Below are 18801 nucleotides of genomic sequence, written 5' to 3'. Positions count from 1 at the left end.
AAACAGAAGCTTGACATACATGTATATCCTTTCTTTGCCCATCAATGTTTACTTTACTGCTAAGGTCGCTTGGTGGCAGACAGAATTTATCTCCTAACAGAGAGCTCATAGTAATACTTACATCTTTAATAATGTGAAGAATAGTGTATAATTATATTAGTTAAATCTTACAATAGTTTGTCTCAAAAGGCAATGTGCCCTTTTCATCTTTACTCCCCCCTCCCAACCACCACCACCTGGGTCTTACTGTTTGACAAAAACAAAGACGGCATGTACCAAAGTCATGCTTTGGAATATAACCACACCATGCTTTTCTGATAAAAGAGGACCTTAATCTACAGTTTTGACAGCGATAACAGAGTGAATATTTGGGAAGTGAATATTAGGATTTTCCTTGGAATCTTTAATCTTAAGCCATGGATCCATTTCAAAGTATGTTATTCAGAATAATCCAAATAAGGTAGATCTAAATCCAAGCTGAGGATGAATTTCTTAGTGTTCCTATTAACATCAGGATGAAGATCTTAATCTGAAACAGCTCTGAAATGTGAGCCAAATATGCAGGTCAATTAGTGAAGCCCCATTATAAAAACACATAATGATTATTGCATAAAATGAACTGAATCACTCCTTTGTAAAAGAAACACAAACATCAAAAGCAATGCTGACTAAAGCCACTGGTGACTGAGGGCAAGTATAACTCAGAGGTTTTGAAGGCCTGGGTGCTCATGTCCACTTCATGCACCTGTGTAGACAGCTGGATTGCCAGTAAGGGAGGACTTGTACAATAGCACTGAGTTGTCGCCAAGACCACACAGGATTTGTTTTCCGTCACCTGGGAGAAACATAGAAACACAGAACTGTTTTACTAGGATATTTCAGTCAACAGCTGATTTATTATTCTGATTATAGGAAAGAGGTTTTCAAACAGAGCAGGAAAGAAAAGTGTTTTGATTGAAAATTGACAGGGAAATTTATACTAAATGTAATATAATTCTGTATCTTTAATTTATTGCCAATAAAAATTTAATAAAATGGGGCAGCTAACGTACAGTACAGTCTAAGTTCAATTACTGTTTACCTTAATTCACCCTTCTAGTTGAGGATAGACAAAACTGGTGATAAAACTGCTTTTATCAGTTTTATTTGATAAAAATGTCTGATAAAATAATATAAAGTCAGGCTCCAATTGGTCTCTCCAATTCTAATGAATGAAAATTGTATTTTTATGTTGTAGAACTACCCTATGGTCCTAGGACATGACCTTGGATGATGATAATTTTCTATCACCTAGTTGAACTTGCATCTCAGTGTACAAGTAAGTGCTCATTTGTATATGGAGTAGGTCAGACTTACACAAACCTAACCAGGAGCTGACCAAGTCTAAACCTCCTGTTTCTGTCTCCTTACACTTCTTTTTTAATTAGTACTGTACTTTGGCTTGAGAGTTATCTTAGTAATATATTTTCCTGCTATCTTACTCACCACTGATTGGTTGTATTTGATAAACAATAGAAGACTTCGGATAATTCCTTGGCAAAAGGAACACAGTTGAATGTGCACTCCTTACAAAGTGTAAGATTATGTAAATGCATTATCATATATTGCTTTACAGATCATGGACAGTACTACACAACCAGCTTCAGTAATTGTCTCACCTGTATACTGAAGGCAGTAGACTGGTTTGTTAGCAATGCTAAGATGAACGCGTGGAAGAGTGGGTGCTGCGCTGTCTGCTGGGTAATCTCTGAGGAGTAAACCTCTGAATGACAATAAAGATGATCAATAGTCAAGGCAAAAATTAAGTTTTAAAATGTTGAAAAATGACAATAGAAGAGAGTGCTTACGTATTTTTGCTAGCCTTTGTCGAGGATCTGCTTTTCTGAACATTTGTTTTAGGTGAAAACATAACCCTTCTGAAAAACAAAGCAAACAAAACTTCAACCTTTATGGTTTGGTCTACATCAAATTTTTACTATTACTTTTGATTTACTATTTACTACTAATCTTTACGATAAAAATGCTTAATTGTAGTCTACAATAGATTTAGTGTGCAGTTTGTAGACTGCAATAGGTCCCCAAGTTTAATTAGCAATTTATTTGACATTTTGAGGATCAAAATGCATCAAGAAAGAAGCTGGGCTATGATGTCTTGTGGTGAGCTAAACCAGACTGTGGGCTAGGCTGCCAGAACAGCCTGTGAGGCTCAGACACTGGAGGGTTTGTTGGGAATGCCTCTCTGTCAGCACAAATTTTAACTCTCATCTTCCATTGTATCCTGGCACAGTTTAAATGGACCCTGTTCAAAAACGCTGTTGTGGGAGTAGCTGCAAAGAGCAGTGGGCTGAAAGCAGTTGGTGTTTCTAATCCAAAAGGATCTAAGGTGTTGTAATTGAGACACCAGCAGGGGATGCTCCACGTTGTCTGCCTTTTAAGGTGTATTGAGAATGATGGATTGGGAGGAGTGTCGCCTGGGGTACACTGACAAGATGCAAAGAGTACATCTTCTGTACAAGTTAAGTCTTGGAGTGCCAGAGAAGCAGATGAAGCTGAACAACTAAAAGGTTTCTGGGGAAAGAATGTCTGGGCAGCTGCAGTCTGCTTGCCCCACTGCCCCCTTTAATGTGACCTAGATGAATGTGATGTGTCCTGCAAGGGCAATGCCATAAAAAATGCCACATTTTAAAATGGGCGGCCCTTAGAGAAATTGAAACCATGTGCCATACTTTTTAAGTACCCGCAATTTAAGAAAACAGGGAAATCCATGGAATATAAAAAGTTTAGTTCCTCCTTACACTCAAACATGTACAGTTTCTCTTTACTCTAACCCAATTTTGGGACAATAGAATATACAGTACCAGTCTGACCAGTACTGTGCCTTAATTTGAATTTCTGTTAGGCGAAAAAATTACTTTATCAACCTACCTTGGGGAGCTGCTGTATCCAGATGACTTCACCTTTGAATGGAAGACAAGAGGCTGTTCCTTTATACCTCCTTTGTAAAAAAAAAGATAAGGACACAGTGACAAACACAAGTACTTCCATGAGCATAAATGACCTACAGTATATGTACCCAAGGCAGAGATAAAAGATTAAACTTAAAAGAAAGAGTCCCATATGCAAATGCACAGATATTACAACATGAGTCAAAGGTATGAAGGAAAAACAAACCTTAGTTTCAATAATAAGGATAGAACTTCTCATTATACTGTAGTGGGTTTTGATGGATTATACAATGAAAGAAGGATCCATATTATTGGGTGACCGCTCTGTGTTGTAAGCATTAAGTGCATCAGCCACAAACTGTGGGGATGGGGCAGTTGCTCCCTGTTCGCTGTCAGTGCCTTTATTATATTACAATGAGCTCATTTTTTCCACAGCTATTAAAATGTGTTAGGCTTTCCAAAAACTGCTCTCCTGTCAAATACAGACAAAGTAAGAAGAAGTCACATAATCTCTGAGCAGCAATTTAGGACTTCAGTTGCATCAGAAAAAAAAAGAAGCATATATATACATATATATTTGGTGCACTGCTTTGACTCCAATTCAGCACTTGCTTTAACATAAGCAAAGATTAACCTGTTAAACATACATTTCATCTAATATTAATCAATCAATGAATTTACTTGACTAACAAAACTACAAACTGCAAGTAGACCTGGACAAGTTAGCTGTGTGTCTTAAATACAGGTCTTGCAATCTATTACCATTTTTTTCCACAGATTGATTGGTGCCGTGGTCTTATCCAGTCACACTGATGTGTTTACAGCAGTAGTCTATTTTCCATATGTCAAAAAGACAGATTATCAATCAAACTTTTTAGAAATGGAAACTTTACAATAGAATCCCTGATGAAGAGTCAATAACATGAAAACTTATGGTTAGTATAGTTATCAACAAAAACTGTTTACCATAAAGTTAGCAATATACAACACAATTCTGTGGTTTAATCTGTATAATATATCATTAAACTTACAAAACCTAAGCAGTTAAACATACTCACCTGCCTCTGAATCCTTTGGCTATTGCTAAGTATTGTCAGTTCTTCTTTGCAAATAAGTATAGCTACTGGCCCAAGACAAAAGATATTTGATGCAGACAGCAGTGAAACCGACCAGTCCACAACAAAAAGAAACACATCTGGAACTCTTTTCAATCCTCTCTTATCTTGGAATGCTTTTCATCTTTGATCATCATCAGCAGTGTCAATGTTCACTCGAGTTTTGGCTTGAAGGGTATTTTTCCTGTAAAGGACACTTGACATCCCTTGAACAATTACTCTGTTCCCTTTTCCTTGGATTTTGAGTTGAAATTTGAGTTTCTCTGAGTACATATTGTTTATTTATCTGTTCAGCCACAATAGGCATTACTGTCAATAATATTCTTTCCAATGAACTGCTGCGCTGCTTCTGTAAAAGCAATATTCTTCTTTCCCCTGGTGGTACCAGGTACCATGAGTAAATGTAAAAGCTTTTATGAACCCACTATTCAACTTATTAGGCTAAATCAGTATTTATTGGTATCTTATCTGCAAATAGTAGAAGAAGGGACATTTATATACAAATTATTAGTACAACTCATATCTCCAAACCCACTGTACCATTCTTGAATGGAGAAAAATGAATTGTTACAAAATACTGTACTAATAATGAATGCATTATTTGCCTTTTATAAACTTGAGAACAAAAGGTCTTGTGACACTGGCCACATGAAGCACCTTCCTCCATTCCTTCATTGTGTTGCGTGGGGTAGGGTATTGTAGAGTAGCCTTTGATCTATAACAAATTATATGCAGGAAACTAAGCATTTAAGGCCAGAAATCTAATTACCTGGCAACACATTCCGTTGACATTGCTCAACAACCCTATCGACCCCCTGCTGATATATAATGGTCATTTAGTTTTATGGGGCAATAAAAATCTAAATTTTTTGCCCCTATAATTTACGCTGACTTAACATTAGACCCTATTTGAAGAAAAGTGAGAGTTTCAGACAAATTTCCAAGTCTAGTCATATCTGTGTAAAACCACAGCGGTTTGCTGTGTGCTCCTTTCACAGCTCCCATGATGTAAGACTTAGTCCAACCTCTTCCACTCCCCAAGGACCCTGGTGTCCTCAGCTGACATTACTGTCTTTCAGAGGCTGTAGGCTGCTGGCTCATATGAAACTAGATGACCTAAGGAATCCATTGGTACCAACCATGTCATGCTAGCTTGTCAGTAAGGGGGCTAAATAAAGCTCCAAAATTAGACTAAATTTTGGCAAGGGAAAAACTGGCATGGCCATTTTCAAAGGGGTCCCTTGACCTCTCACCTCAAGATATCTGAATGAAAGTGGGTTCTATGGGCACCCACGAGTCTCCCCTTTACAGACATGCTCACTTTACGCTAATCCAATGCAGTTTTTGGCAGAAACCATGCAGTTTTTTGCATGTAGTACAAATGTGTTATTTTCGTGTATTCTAAAAATGATGTATTTGAATATTTCTGCATACTGGGGTCCCTAAACAATCTTGAAATTGCAAAAATTTGGTATGAATGGAAAGCTGAGACTCTTGTGGATTCAATGAGCCCAATTGTATTATAATAGTAGCCATTTCATTGTAGTGAGACTATTTTTTGAAACTTGACTCTGTAAAATGACCTATTGTGACCTCTAGGATAATCACAGCCTCATGAAACTTTACAACCACAAATTAGAGATGTAGAGCATTCAGAGGATGTATGGCTTCCCTAGGTGTATTGACTGTAAGTGGGTTTCTGAGCAATTTTCAGAACAGAAGTGCTCGCAATCAAATTGCCAAAAAATGCAATTCTTATAGAAATCTCCAAATGTCAAAGGTTTTTGATACCAAACCGCAGCATGAATTTTTCTATGGTGTTCCTCAAGGTCTTGGTGTCTTAATGTGGTATTTAGAGGGATTATTGACCATTTTTATCAATTCTTGAGTGGTCAAAAATGGTTACATTTTGCATTAAATCTGTGTAACAAATGGTATCAACCCAAAAATTGCTGCAACAACTTATGAGACATAACTGAGCACGTGAATGGCCTTCATATGCTTCCATCATAATGTTCTAAGCCCTTATACAGTCTAAACTTTCAAAATTTGAATAGGCACCTAAACAAAACACAATGTTTTTACAGATTTATTACTAGAAAAACTGAGCTGTATCTCAAATTAATCTTCAGGTTCCCAGCTTTCATATGATGTATACCACTTCTACGTGGCATATACTGTTGACCTGCTAACTCCCCCTAAAGATCACCTGTCCCCCCTAAAATGGGTCTATAGTAGCATGGCAGGAGTGGAAGGGGCTTAGTCTCAACGATTACGAAAAAAATGTTTCATAATATTGAAATTCTTCAGTCTAGCTGAAAACATCAGGATGTTTAGCAACAAATGGTGAAAATAAGGTTTAGCCTGCAGTCACAGAATACATTAACCTGACACACCAGATGGTTTGTTACACAGAACCATCTGAGAAGTTGTCCATGGAAACTGTTTGAAAAAGGGCAGGGACTCTCAAAAAATATTTGGCAGGTGATGGGATGAACTATCTGTTTATCATCATCTATCACTGTCTTACCTTGTGAGGCAGCTGGATTCACGTCACTAATTGATCCACCACCGGTGGTTCGGACACAAGCGCATAACTTGAAGCCTGACAAGATGGATTCTCGCGTGATCTCATGATGCCGTGATCTTGCGAATCCAGCTGACTCGCAAGGTAAAAAATACAGCAACACCATCAAGAAGACTATCTGCTGTGTTTAGGTCTGCACCTGTAGCACTAAAAACCAAGAGTAGTTATCAGGTGGTTTGGATTGACAAGACTTCAAATATACATCACTATTTTAGATCCTGTGATTTTAAGAAGTGACAGTTATTCATTTCACAATTTGGGTTGCCTGCATTAGAGGGACAAGGCTACGGCCATCTCAAGAGTTTATTCTAAAATAAACCACTAACTCTTGTTCTCTTGACAAAGAACAAGAGATGGCAAAACACAGACCTCCCTCTGAGTTAGCTGTTGAATTTAGCCCAAGAAAAAGACCATTCAAGCCTCTAAAAATGTATAAACCATAGCAGGTATATATACAGTATGTCTCTAAGATATTATTTTGACAGTAACCAGAGTCTCTGGTATGAGTTATTACCTTACTGACCTGTGAAAAGTGGGGCACACAGTAGGAGAAAGGAGCGAGAGCAGAAGTGAGGAGGTATCAGAGCAACTGTAACTGAAGACTGACAGGAATTATGAATATGGAGCCAAACTAAGGATCTGACAGCAATAGAAATCATGTAGCACCTGAAGAATATGCACGCCATGTGGAACATGTGTGTAACATACAGTGGGGAAATAATACTGTATACTAATGTACATGTAGCTATAAGAATAAAATACAATATCAAACTTTAATAGACAGCTAAATTTAACATTTTTATGCTTAATGTATTCTAGTTGCTGTAATGCAGTGATAAAAGTTAGACTAATGAAACACTTTCCTCTTTCATTTTAAACTGTAGTAGTAAAGGCCTCTCATTTTCCTATGTCTCACAGATTTTTTTCAAATCTCACTATACCCAAAACTGGTGAAGGAGCTTTAAAATATGAGAATGACAATGATGTTTAAAGGTTCTATATGTAGAATTCTGAAACAATTTACATTTATTAATTGTTTTTTATTGCCAATGAGTGAACAGTTTATAATGTAACATAAAAAATGAGACCCTCCCCGACTTTCTCCGTTGTCCGTAACAGCCTGTGGACTGATTTCTATGTAAGGGACCCAGGCCAGATTTCCCGCAAAAATCCAAAGGATGTGACATTTTGTGCGCTCCCGAGTGCCTTGCCTCTCTTCCATTAGCGTCAACAAACGACTGGCTTAACGACACAACAATACAACAAAAATGGTGCTATCTGAACACCCTACAGGTATTAGCTCTCCAGCTAATGAAACAGCTAGATGCCTCTGTTGACCACTACACATTTCGCAAGAAAACACCCCCACAATAAGCCGCCCACTCCTGAGCACACACAGTTAAAACATTATTTCCTCAACAAAGGAGCAGAAAAAACAAGCTCTAGAATGATAGCAGAACATAGTTTACCCCTTTTGCCTTTTCTGTTGGTTGTCCAAAGGTCGTAACAAGCACACATTTCACAACAAAACTGCAGTGCATTGCTCCCCGGTTATGGTGCATTGCTCATAGCTCATAGCCACAGCCATAGCATATTGCTCCCAGGCCACAGCTCACTGAGCCTACCAGTGTTTAGTAAACATGGTTGGTAAAAAGAAGTTGGCGGTTTGCGGGTCGGGTCTGGTTCTGGTGTTTGATTAACATATATTTTTGCAAGTTTGGCGGTGCAGTTTGGCTCTCATAGGCCAGCAGCCACAGTGCAACAAGAGTCTGTGTGTGAGTATTTGTTTGTGAGCGTGTGCATGTACATAAAGCATTGAGGGGGCTGACTGACTGCGAGTGAGAGATGCTTTGCTGAAACATGGTGCAAAACACAATGTAAGAGATCTATTATGTAATTATGAGAAGTGTAAGAGAGGAAAGAGACATCACCTCATGCCACGATCACGCAAGCACGAGCAACAGGATGTTGCTTGCAGCTCACTTATTGGCCACTGGTGTCACTAATGAGAGAGAATTTCTGATTCCTACATATAGAACGTTTAAAGCTCTGTGTCACTTCAAAGTAACATGATGTCTCGTAGCAGTAATTCAGATTATATTGTAGTTTAGTAACCATTGTCTTTTTTACATAAATCGAAGCCTGTTTTTCCTTCTGAAATCATTTCATTTTTTTAAACAGTGAAGGAAACAATGAAGGAAAATGTAAACACATTTTCTTTATAAAGTTACATTCCCAATAAAGAAAAACTTGAAATAATAATGTATCAATTCAATCTGTTTTTTCATGTTTATATTACTGATGTGATCATTATCTATTCAAAACTAAGATACATTCAAATTGTATGCTGAACATGAAACCAAGGCAATGCAATGCTAACTGCTTATATTCCCCTGATAACCTCACTATAAAGCTGATCATCATCATCATCTCAAAAAAAGCCAACAGTCCTGGTTCATTTCATGATTATGTTACATGGCGGTGTGAGTTGACAACAGATATCCAATCTGCACTCACAGCTCTTTTGAAAAAGCTCCCTCAGACTCGTGCCAGGCTTATAATGGAGGAACATTTACTTTTCCAGGAGTCTCAGAGGTTTATGTTGTAATTTGTATACAATTCTGCAGATATCCCCAGGAATACAGAGATACATGGGGGCAGCATGGCGGGTTGCAGTAGTCCGTAAATGCTTGTGGTTTCTGGTCTGACAATGCAGTCACGCAGCACCTCTAGACTCCCCTGAAGATCCCCTACATAGTCTGGCACTGGCAGCTCCCTTCACTCCAGCTGTGGGGAGTCGGGCTAATACTGGCTTTCTCAGCACTAACTCTCTGTAAGAGCAACATGTAAACCACAGTATACTGTGGGTCCCCTGCAGAATAGTTTCAAGCTGCCAGATCCTAATGATACAGCAAAGAACCACAAATAAGCTCATGTTACCTTCAAATCCACGAGTGCCAGAATCAACCTACAACCAGGCTAATCAGTGACAATTTATCCAGATTTGTTGTATTCTCACTGTTGCATATTTTGAAGTACCTGTCCATGTGGCAAATGAAAACTGAAAAGAATCTAATGCCCCATCAACAACCCTCACAAAGCAAAGGATGCAATGTTTTCCATCCTCTATGCTTACAGATAATGAGGAGGTAGCTCTTGTAATAGTCAAATAGACTTTCTATAAACCTTCAATAAGTACAATTTAAGATAATCATCTCGTAGCTAAACAAAACAGACAGCGAGTCAGTCATGAGTGAATAATAAATGAATAAGTGAATAATAAAAAAGGTCATGCTCTTAAAACCAAGAGTCCTCAAACAGCAGTAACTCACTTTTTATTTTACCTAAGTGACCGTAAGTGAGGGGTGAGTGAATGTTCAGATACAGACAGGACGCTGACCTTTTTTTTTAGGATGGTTGGACTCCTTCTTCTTTAACTCAGCATTCAGAGGAGATTCAAGCAGTGGCGGGGAGCTGAAAACAAGGGAGGGATGACCCGGGGGAAAGAGTTACTGGAATGAAAGCACACAGCATTTTCCACTAGTCCCTCTAATTCTCAGCACCATGATATTGTTGACTCATGAAAAAACAGACGGCAGGAATGGTTATAATAGACCAAGTTAATATGGAAATGTCAAAGTCAGAAGTAGTTACAGACACAAGGCCAACTATTAAAAAAGGCACACTCATATATTCTACTGTTGGTGAGGTCAGATGACCACTGTTTGAGGACAAGCAAAAGAAGTCTATAACAGCACTGTTTTTGCAAGTTTTAACAAGCTGACATGATTATGCTTTGGCTCATAAATTGCAGATTTGTTAAATTAGAAACACACATAATGTTGATGAAATTATCATTATTTATAGGTGCTGCTGGATTTTGCTAAATCATCATTTACACAGGTATAGGTAATACCTATGAATTTCATTTTCATTTCCCCAGAGGACAGTTTTGAGTCTGGCATTTATGAAGGGACGTTATTGTGAGAGTAATAAGTATGATTTTCTGGATTAAGGAGTACATCCAGTACTGACAGCTTAATCAAAACTCATGTGGATTTAAAAGCTTAGATATATAAAAATGCTCACAGTGTTAAGTCATTCACAGAGAACAAAGCAGGCTGTAAGCAAATGAGCTGCAGACTAAGCTTTTACTCTTGTAGATTGTTTTATGATATGCAACACACTCTTGACCTCATCATTTAAAATACAAGTATCTTAGATACATACAACTGTCTCTGGCAGGTAGTCTTATGTTCCAGTCATTGTATATATAAGGCTCTGCCAGGTGCAAGAGTCTCTGAGCAAGATAATGACTTTCTACTAACAGTAGTGATTCGTTACTTTGATCTACAAGTGTAAGGGAGCCAGCAAAAAGAACAGCTTTTCAGAAGGTCACCATACTGTAACATCATCATATATTGGCCTTTCCAAACTCCCCGGTTACCTTGGGAACACTGAAAAGCCTTCACCTCCAGCCCAGATCCTCCCTAGGTCACACAGACTTAGCTCCAACAGGACCACACATGGAGTAAACAAAGAGCTCACTAAAAACACCATCTGTGTGACAAGAATTCATGAATAAATGACTGTAAAACACATGAAAGGGAAAATAAAAACAGGGGATTATGCTCTTACGCTGCACTATAACTCATAATTGCCATATAACTATAGGAATTACTTACAGAGTTGTCGCATCCATCAGAGATGGACCATGACCCAGCCATTGTGATGCTCAGGTTGGAGTAATCTATTATGAGAAGAAATAAGAACAGGATTGGCTGCATCCATATACTTCATATGTATTACATACACAAACTGACATCATTTAGGAAATGATCCTATTTATCAATACAAACTGATGATATGTTTTGTCTTGCTGTGGCACACCAATATAACTAACAGCAAATAAAGGACTATTTTCAACAGAATATTTTTACATAGATGGCATTCCTATTGTTTTCTACTGTTAAGTGACTGCAGGGAAATGCTGCTTAAAAACAGTTACTAACTTGTTTGTTTGCCGTGTCTAATTCTCTGCAATATAAGGCAACAGTTCTGCAATAAAACCTTAAATAAATCTTAATGAGGCTTATATTATTGAGTTTTTGAGTAGTACACCGCTACCAACATACCTTTGAAATAAAGCACTGTTAGGAGCTCTGAGGTAGCCAGATCAACCACATACAGTCCATCAGAGCTTCCAATACACAAACAGCTGTTGTTCCTGCAGAGGAATCATATGGAGAAACAGTGTAACAGGCTTTTCCTTAAAATAATTTTTTTTGATAATTTGAGAGAAGACAATGTAACCACATACTAAAGAAAAACATACTGATGTGACGACGTGGCAAGGCATGCACACCATAAGACTATAGGGGTTTTATTCAAGTTTCCTTTGACTTCATGCAGTCTAAACTATGTACACCCAGTAAGATGGAAACAACTGCTACATAAAGAAAGCAGAGGAAAAGAGAGGAAGTTGAGTCTAATGTATTATCCACTTCCTACACAGAGCTACATGCTGAGGTTTATATTGTGGAGAGTTTATGTGCAAGGCTGGTTTTACGTTGTAGTGCCTCATTATTTTCATGCTGGGCATATGCTTCTGTTCCAGATGGAGACAATTATAGCAATTGTGTAGATGTTTTATGTGATTATAGCATTGTTTAAATTATTTTGGAAGCATAACTTTTTGTTTGTAGAAAAAAATGAGCAGCATGCATTTCTTTATGCAGTGATGATTTTTTTTATCTACCTGTGGGGGTGCCAAAGTCTGAACTTTTAAAATTCTACACACAGTGGCTTTAAAGGTAAAGTCAGCGATTCTAATCCAATACACTTTTTCTTAAATTCAGTGAATATCTCCTCACAGTCTGCTGTCTGTTCTGTGTGTGTGCTGAAAAAAAATCTGGTGTTCATACACAGCACTGGCTCTGTAAATGGGTATGTAAACACAGTGGCTCAGAGCAAACCACACAACAGTACTCCAGCAAAACAGCAACAGGGGGAGTTTGTGCTTGTGTACAGGCCAGGGAAAATCAGAGCAGCTGTCTCTGTGAGGACATGACTGTCTCCTGTCTCCAGCACCCACTGTACGTGTGCTTTGAACTTATTAGCTGTATCAATGAATCAATAAATACAAACAATGTCGATTTCATCCCGTGGAGCTGACATGCAAACTATTTTGATTCAGTAAATTTCTGCTGTCAGTCAGCCTGGTGAAGGCAGTTTGGCCAGCTGCTGTCCTTTCAGCTCCCCAGGAGCTGCAGCTGACAGACGGCTGCTTCTGTGGACAGACGCAGAATGCAGGTCAGGTGAGAAGTGGGGAGGCTGTAGAGAGGCGGAGAGTGTGGATGGACTGTTGTGCTCACATGAGATGATTTTTTTTTCTGCTCGTGATAAAGTGTGAGAGGAACAGAAGTGACTACAGCTGAGGCATCGCTCTAGATTCTGCCATATTTCTCTTTTGGTCGTTGCCTTGGAAATGTGCATCCATGAATTTGGGGGGCGGACCTTCTGAAGAAGCATGGAGGGAGGAGTGTATTTGTTTGGATTCTTAGTCTAAATATCTCTTTCTCCAATCTTTCTCCAGAATGACTGACTCTACCTTTAATGTATAAACATTAATAATGGACCTGTTGGTATTTTGAGTAATAGTGCCACAAATAGGTGACAAAGACCCACACAAAGCAGATGGTATGTAAAATTTTCAGCAGAAAATGTAATGAAGTACTTTTACGAAGTCTATTTTTATTCAATAAAGAGATGTTCCAAAAAAAACAAAAACGATCTGATCTGCACACAAAAACAAGACACACACTGATATTCTGATATACTACTCTTTAAAAGTGACATCATGCAGCCTCCTGTGACTTTAAGCTGTGCATGTACATGGACTACATAACCCCTAATTCATCTGAGCATAATTTTATTTGTTAAAACGCCTGATATAAGTATATCACCATGCAGCAGATGAGGTGAATTGTAGCCTAAGGCTTTTTGTTTGTGTCAAGAGAAAAGATGATATAGATACTGCTCTGAGATCATATGCTTTTCTTAGAGCAATAAGGAATCAACATCCATTTCATTCCAGTGGTCCACAAAATACACAGAGTTATGTCTGTGCGTTTTAAGTGCCTGCTTCCTATCACAACATCAAATGTTTAAACAGCCTGAAACAGTTTATGCTTCTAGCCTGCGAGTTTTCCTGTGATGTATGAGGTTTCTTGTGATGTTTTTAGTGACTGTGTGGACACATGCATGAATAAGCCCATAAAGATGTGTTTTTTAGATTTTTTTTTTCCAGGTTTTTGTGACAGTATGACATCTCTATAGTGTTAATTGAAGAAAATTGCAATATTTATTGTTTTTTCATGACATGACTGTGTTTAAATTGCTTCGAATTTTCCTGGATCACATAAAAATTTTACCTTTGCGGAAATGAGACCAAAATTGAGCACTTTAGATTGGTCTAGGTGCTGACAGTATTATTTCTTCCTTCAACACTAAGATTCCTTGTGACTAATGAAGCGTTTTTTACTGATGGTTAAGTCACATGATCCATTCATCCATCCATCCTGTAACTGTTTACTACGAAGGGTCTGCCAAATCTAATTAAAGTCTCCTGAGAGTCAGACAACATTAAAGAATTGTTGCCATCAGCACTTCAGCACTATCACTTCTCTGAACGTGGCCTATCTGGCACAACATTACCCCATTTCTGAGTCAGGAGTCTCCTGTGGTAAACAGGCCCAGAAAATCTCTTTCATTAGCAAACCAAAACCTGAAACCCAAGAATGAGTGGGTTCTTGGGTTACTATAAATGTTTCAGACTGTTTACGAATACTATGAAGATTATTCACTTACTTTTTCTGCTCTTTATTCGTGTCACTAAATGAGCTACATAAAGCCATTTTGAGGACAGGTTTCGAAGTCTCCACTTTATCTACCGCTGATTGCTCTGCGACTCCTGGAAGAAAATAAGTAATAAAAAATTGTGTCAAAGTAATGCAGTAAACTTGTCAAAGCAGTGGGAAAGAATTATAGGATTTATGAAAAGGCATTTGATCAACGTCACCCACATAGCTTGTACTTACTACACCCTCTGTGTCATTGTTACCTGCTTGATGGCTCACAGTCTCTTGGTGCATTTGATGTCTTTTTTCCATCTTCTGAAGGTCCATTTTGGTCACCAGGTGACACTTGTGGTCATCAGGGAGAGAAAAACACCACACCTAAACCAAACAGATATGAGTGTGTTACACAACTTGTGGAATTTCTTTCTCTGATACTGATTTTTTTTAACTGTTAGAGGCTGTGTGAGCCAGATAATAACCTGTCCATCAGTTGAGCCGGTAATAATGTGCCTGTTTTCCTCCAAGAAGAACACACTGAGCAGTGGACAGGCTAAAGAATTAGAGAATTAGTTTTAAGTAAGTTAGGTGAACATATGACACCTGTTCACAATCAACAAAGCCCTGGTGACACAGTAGTTTCACACATTCACTATACAAAACATGCAATTTAATTATTTTTTCTTCATAGACTTTACCAGTGCATGAACATAAGCACTCACAATTGATCCTAATTCAAATAGACCCAACTTATGCTTCTTATACAACCACCTCTCCTGTACAAATATTTAAATGTCCCCTCCAGACATGTATTAAAAAACGTGTAATTACCATGATAAAATCCTAAAAAAGGCATCTACTGTTTCTCCCTCATTAAAAATTCCAGATTATAAAAGTTAAACAGTTAAAAGTTTAACTGTTGGACACAAGATGTCTCCTACTTCACTGTAAAGTTCATTCTCACTGTTTGTGCACTGGAGGCTTCAACTTTCGACATTGCACTTGTGTAAGTTGAGTATACGCTTCCAAACTAGTCTTGTTGTCACAAATCATGCTTGTAGGCCCCCCTCGCTTAAAATTGGATTTTCATTGAACACAGAGAAACTTTCCACTTTCAGCAGATGAATGTGAAAACAGCCCTCTAGTGTCAAACTCTGTACATACATCATTCTGCACAGTGAAGCTCAAGCATTTAACTTTAGTAACAATAAGCATAAAACATTTTTGAGTGGAGGGGAACTTTAAATATCTCACCATATACGCAATTACTGCTCTTTTGACTCAAGACTGGAGAATTAAATAAGTGACTGCTATTGACAACAGAGAAATGTTCTCCAACAAGACTTTAAATAGTAATAATAACATACCTGACAGTACAAAGGACTGGTAGGAGACGGATTCAGTTTTTAAATCCCACACCTGAAAAAAGTCAAGGCATGGTGCTTTATAGTTATTCAAACTCAGTCACAGAATATGTCATATTTGGTATTTGCAACAAATTTACATCATCATCATAACTAAATCAAAAGTGTAATAATTCTTTTACTTTATCATTTGTGAATCTTAATTCAGTACCTTAAAAGTCCGGTCCTCTGATGTAGTGACAAGAATGTGTTTATCCCAGGGACAGAACTCTGCTGATGTTAAAGGTCCAACATGGCCAGTCAAGGTAGAGATCACTTCCTGTCTCTGGTGTGAAAAACAATAATGCAACTTTAATTATAAAAAAAGAAAACTTTTGAAAACCCCTAAAGCATCACAAATATATTTTTTGTATCACAATCACAACATTTCCATCAAGGTTTAGCCTGTGAATTCTGCTTTCAATAACAGAAACAAATTTTTCCGTGGATGTAACAAAGCATTTGAAACAGTTAAAATTCTGTGATGTTCCTCTTTAACTCAACAAACATGCAGCATGTTGTACCTTTGAGCTGAGTATATATGCAGTAGCTCCAGAGCATGCAACCACTCGTTCATCAGAAAAACAGAATGAAAGATGGATGACTTCACCCAGTAAAGTCCCAATAACTGTTCCAGCTGCAACTTTGCCTGTAAACAAATGAGATAGCCTGTTTATGTTCAAACCAACAGATGTTCATGAATATAACAGAAATGTTATGTATCTAGTAAAATTTCACTAGATGGCAGGCTTGTCATGATTTTCACTCCAGAAAATGATTTTAATTCATGTTACAAGTCATGGAGCTCAGACTCCAGTGTAATGAAACATCTTAAATGTTTTCCAAGACTGGGGGAGCTGGGGTATGTATCTTCTATCATTCAATATGAACTATATAAACAACACCAAACTAAACTTACATGTATGAAAAGAGATCAAACTCTGACCAGGGGATTAACTGACATAGTCAGAGCTATTTATTTACCTTGACTCATTCTCTTCTGGCACAGTTCAATATCCCAGACAATAATATAGTCAGCAGAGGCAGAACAGAGGAGGACAGGTCTGCCTCCTTTTCCAAATGTCATGGCACTGATCTCACGATGGTGGCCAGTCAGCAGCAAGGACTGTTGAACAAACATTTAAACATGGACTCCTGTCAAATACACAATATGTTGTAACTACTTCATGTTATCTGCAGCTCCTGTATTAGTCTGAAATGTTAAAAATATTCAGGCCTTACAGGATTTTGATTAGAGTTGCACACAGCATTGTATTTGATAGGCCTTTCCCCACCTTCAAACTAATTATGTAAATACATTGTAAAGTGTTATTATGGCCAATTTGCAGAAAATGTCTTTTTAGGCCTTACTCATATTTTTTTTATTGTGTATTAATACTACTTAGGTTTTATTTTTTATTCATTTAACTTAGGCCATAAAGTTAAAGAGGCAATAGATAAGAAGGAAATACATAGCTATGTTATAAAGTTATATAAGTTAAGTACATTAAACATGGATGTATTAAGGAGAAGATGAGATTTTGAATACACATTGATGCATAAATTCTTACAATAGCAACACATCAAACATAAGCTACGTCACTGTAGCTTTATATAAATTGCAGACACCATGTAATTAATGAAAAGTTCTTAATAAAATACTACTTGGAGAACTCTTCCTGCACATAATTAGTGTCAGCAAGCAATTAGCAATTAGCTTGGTTGGCAAACCTTCTGCTCGACGTCCACATTACTGTAAATCAACATTTCCTTGCCATGCAGTGGTATGCCACAGTAAGACTGGCAGCATGGGAGCTGTAGGTGTGCCAAGTGTTTATCACAAGTCAGACTGAGCCTTTCTGTTATCATCTTTGCTCGTCGGGTCCAACTACAACCGCCTCCGTTTGTTTATGTGCCACTGACGGCCAATATAACGCGAATTAATCGCCGTTTAACGTAACCGAAGAAACCATGCTGTACTTATTTTACTTCTGTTTCAAAACAGTGAAATTAAGGTCGGCTTGTATGGGACTAATATAAGGAGGGGAGGAAGTTTTCTCGACGCTAACGTCTAAGGTGGACAAACGTTACAGGTTGCTAGGACAACACGTCAATTTCCGTTACTACAGATCGTCTATTGAACAGCGCATTTCACACAACAGAAAAAAACTCAAAACCCTGATTGTTATGAACGCTTTGATTGGACTTGAAAAACTTTTTTTTTTACACTGGTATAGCTTCTGAGCTTCAATTGTACATTTAAACATCTTTGTGCAAACTACAGCACATCAATTGGACTTTTTTTAAAACATTTGACGGCAGTGGCAAATACATCAGAGTGGGACTTCTACCCTTTTACATCCATGGCTTTAATTGCTGCTTGTACTTCCGCTTTTAACCACAAGATGGCAGTCAATACTCAACTATAATAGTGACCATGGCCATAATATGATGACCATAAACTAAAGGTCAAACTTTATGAGTAGGTATTTACCCTAAACGGGCAATTACACATTAAAAAACCCTTTAAAGCATGTTTTCACCTTTAGAAACACTATGTGATGATGCCGTTAATGGCTAAGAATCTCAGATTAATTATTGTAATAATTATGTATTAGCAAATTAAATTATTAATTTGTTAAATAATTATTTTTCTCTAATACTTATTTATTGACTTCACTGTCACTATATGAGAACATAGTGAATAAATTGTTTTGTTTTGTTTTGTTTGTTTGTTTGTTTTTTTACAAAAATATAATTACTTTTAGGCTAGTTATTCTGGCCTTAACAACAGCAAATTACTGTTTGAAGAAACGCCATTAGAGGACACACGGTCTTAAGTGGATTTCAAGTCATCCTGTTTGAGTGGCTAAGGATAAGCATTTATAAAAAGAA

The 18801-nt window shown here is 37.7% G+C and overlaps 1 protein-coding gene across 2 annotated transcripts in view; it reads right to left on the bottom strand.

The window, feature by feature from the left end:
• The window catches only part of wdr27 (WD repeat domain 27), a 52866-nt gene extending 34817 nt beyond the window's left edge, over positions 1-18049 (bottom strand). The window contains exons 1-16 of one of the 2 annotated variants that reach the window (XM_044373890.1): positions 17638-18049; positions 16891-17032; positions 16431-16555; positions 16079-16192; positions 15871-15922; positions 14986-15056; positions 14770-14884; positions 14517-14619; positions 11783-11874; positions 11333-11397; positions 11095-11207; positions 10048-10121; positions 2926-2995; positions 1848-1916; positions 1659-1762; positions 746-835 (exon numbers count right to left, since the gene is read on the bottom strand). In XM_044373890.1, coding sequence (XP_044229825.1) covers positions 746-835; positions 1659-1762; positions 1848-1916; positions 2926-2995; positions 10048-10121; positions 11095-11207; positions 11333-11397; positions 11783-11874; positions 14517-14619; positions 14770-14884; positions 14986-15056; positions 15871-15922; positions 16079-16192; positions 16431-16555; positions 16891-17032; positions 17638-17775 — 1537 coding nt within the window. In that variant the 5' untranslated portion in view covers positions 17776-18049. The remainder of the gene's footprint in view (positions 1-745; positions 836-1658; positions 1763-1847; positions 1917-2925; positions 2996-10047; positions 10122-11094; positions 11208-11332; positions 11398-11782; positions 11875-14516; positions 14620-14769; positions 14885-14985; positions 15057-15870; positions 15923-16078; positions 16193-16430; positions 16556-16890; positions 17033-17637) is intronic. The other variant, XM_044373889.1, reaches the window with a different exon arrangement.
• Between the last annotated feature and the right edge of the window lie 752 nt (positions 18050-18801).

The sequence above is a fragment of the Thunnus albacares genome, chromosome 14, assembly GCF_914725855.1.
Source record: "Thunnus albacares chromosome 14, fThuAlb1.1, whole genome shotgun sequence".
NCBI lineage: Eukaryota > Metazoa > Chordata > Actinopteri > Scombriformes > Scombridae > Thunnus > Thunnus albacares.
This window is presented reverse-complemented; position numbering and strand designations above follow the sequence as displayed.